General features: G+C 63.2%; 1 protein-coding gene across 2 annotated transcripts in view; it reads left to right on the top strand.

The window, feature by feature from the left end:
* Positions 1–326: 326 nt before the first annotated feature.
* The window catches only part of ABR (active BCR-related), a 24,008-nt gene continuing 21,616 nt past the window's right edge, over positions 327–2,718 (top strand). The window contains exon 1 of one of the 2 annotated variants that reach the window (XM_010009090.1): positions 327–521. In XM_010009090.1, coding sequence (XP_010007392.1) covers positions 414–521 — 108 coding nt within the window. In that variant the 5' untranslated portion in view covers positions 327–413. Of the gene's footprint in view, positions 526–2,718 lie in introns of both variants that reach the window. The other variant, XM_010009091.1, reaches the window with a different exon arrangement.

Here is a 2,718-nt window from a genome sequence, read left to right as displayed (position 1 = left end):
GGCAGAGCAGCTGTCCCTGCACAGACGAGGCCCACGGCCTCTCAGTACCATTAATTATGCAAATATAGGGAAGTGTGTCGAGCAGAGGATGCCCGGCGGGGCCAAGGATGCTCTGTGTGATGCCCTGTGAGGCAGGCAGGCAGAATGCAGGCAGCTGAGGCTGGTAGGGCTGGAGTGGGCAGCGGGTCTGGGTGTTGATCCATGGCCCTGGATGTTGGCCACAGGGTCAGTCACCTGCAGGTAACCATGGGCTGGGGTGGTTGTGGTGACCATGTGGTGACTCTCAGCGCTGCCACTGCCTGGATTCTCACCACCACCCTCTGTTTTCCCTGGCAGACTTCAACTATGGTGCAGATGAGTACGACGCTGAGGGCAACGAGGAGCCCAAGGCACTGCCCGAGGGCTCGGAAACCATGCCCTACATCGACGAGTCGCCCACCATGTCCCCCCAGCTCAGCGCCCGCAGCCAGGAGAGCGGGGACGGTGTCTCCCCCACACCCACCGACGGCCTGGGGACAGGGGTAGGTGCTCGGGGACACAGCGTTCACCAGGTGTGCTTGAAGCTGGGGCTGTGGGTGCCTGGCAGTGTCGGTGTTGCTGTGACCTGGGGGACTGTCCCGTGGTGTCCCAAACCCCGCTGGCCCTCTGGGAAGCAGCACCCTCCCTGTTGTGCTGCTGTTGGAGAGGATGCCACGTTGTGTCCCTGCCCTGTGGCGGCAGAGCCAGGAAAGCACGGGCTGGGAAGAGAGCGGGGCCGGGTGCTGGAGCCCAGCCGGGCTTGCGGGGTCTCTGAGGTCCCCTGGGTCCCCTGCTCCGCGGGACCCTTGGGGACAGGGGCCACTCCGCCGGGCTGCCGGCTCCATCTAGCGGCACCTGGGGACGGAGCCACCAGCCGGGGAAGGACACTCTGTCCCGTCCCCCCCGCTTCTTCTGGGGAACTTAGATTTAACCCCTTCCCGCCCTCTGCTCTTCGGAGAGCATCCTGGGGAAGCCGTTTGGAGTTTATCCAGGATGTTTCACGGAAGGGATGCTCGGAGAGCTACAGAGCAGGAAACCAAAGGGAAAAAATGTGGGTGTTTTTTTTTCCAGAATAGTAGTTTCCATGAAGCCCAGGGGCAGAGGGGAGGCTGCCGTCCCGGGGTGTGCCGGGCTGGGGGTTGGCAGGGAGAGGAGGCCGGGCTGGGAAACCTGAAGGGTTTTTTTGTCTTGGAAAGAGTTAAGCTCTTAACCCGGATGCTGAGGCAGAGGAGGCGAGAGGAGTGGCGTTCCCCTTTTTCTCCCCAGGGCCCCTGCGGCATCCTCCTGCCGGCACCCAGCTCGGGCCCTGGGGAGGGACGGAAGGAGGGGCGACTGCCGAGCCTCTGCCGCCCGAAGGACCCTGTCCAGGGGCAGGGTCCAAGCCCCCTCCCTGGCTTGGGGATCCTTGTCCCCCAGCAGAACGTTGGGCACAACCCTGGGAGCCCCTGCCCTGACCCCCCGGTGCCTGGTTTGGTGATGGGTGGTGCTGTGGGTGATGGTTTCTGTCCCTGGGGGCCGGCAGGGATAGCAGAGGGTTGTCCTGGAGAAGCGGGGTTGGGAGGAGCCCCTGGGGGACCAAAGCAATGTCCTTCAGGGGCTGGTGGAGCATGGACACAGGTGGTGAAGGTGGCTGGGTTGGCACTAACAGGATTGGGAAGTGTTGGAGCTCAGTGCCGGCTCTGCCTCCATCTCTTTATCTAGAGCTGCTTGTGCTGGGGCTTAGCAGAGCATCCTCTGGATACTGATGTGTTTAATCCTGTGTGTCTACCCTTGTCATGGGCACAGGCCTGTGTGTGGGTCCCACTGTGGCCAGTGGCACAGGATGCTGGGCTCACCCCATTGCTCTTCTCCAATGAGGCAGGACTGATGTCGCTGCCTTTTGGAGGTGTTACTTCCCAGCCTGGGGGCTGGAGGAGGTTTCTGGTAGATCATCTCTTCTTGCAAGCTCCTAGGGCAGCTTGCAACTGGTTGCAGTGGGCAGGGTCCCAGTGCCCTGGCACAGACCCCTCTTAGCAAAGGCTGGGTAAAGCCTGGGCTGCAGCATGGACACATGGCTGGGCATGTGCTCTGGAAAGTCCCAGTGTCTGTGTCCCTGGCCACTTCTCACAGCAGGAGTTTGTTCCAGCCTTGGACAGGCATGGGGAGGAGAGCCAGCTCCTGTGGGCAGAGCACATGTGGCTGCTGGTTCCCCTTTTGCCATCGAGGAGCAGGGGGAAACTGCTGAAACAGCTCTTGCATTAGTGTCCCCTCCTCCAGCTTGTCCTTGCTCCATTCGCAAGGCCCTGCGATGTCCCTCAGGTGTCACACCACTGCTTGTGTCCCCACTGCCCAGCTGCCCTGGCACGGCTGGGCAGCAGGGAGGTGCCAGCACTGATCCCCGGGCAGATGCTGCGGGTCGACGCGTCTCAGCTGCAGAGCTGCTGGGTCAGGTCCGGGACCCTTCTGGGGGTGCAGAGCCAGGTTCCCTTAGGGGATCCTGCTGCTGCCCAGCACTGAGCTCAGTCGCCTTGGTGGCAATCCCCGAGGTCTGCCTGCACTTGGGACACGGGGGCACTGGGGGGCCAGTGGGTGCTCACCCCTCCCGGCTGCTCTGCCGGGGGTGCAGGCTCAAGGCAGGGTGCCAGGGGACCCCCCACTCCATGGGTCTCTCTGGGCTCTGCCAGCGGATGGGAAGGCGGGTTCCGAGCGGCCCGGCCGGGC

This window comes from Chaetura pelagica, unplaced genomic scaffold, assembly GCF_000747805.2.
Source record: "Chaetura pelagica isolate M959 unplaced genomic scaffold, ChaPel_1.0 scaffold72, whole genome shotgun sequence".
Classification (NCBI taxonomy): domain Eukaryota; kingdom Metazoa; phylum Chordata; class Aves; order Apodiformes; family Apodidae; genus Chaetura; species Chaetura pelagica.
This window is presented reverse-complemented; position numbering and strand designations above follow the sequence as displayed.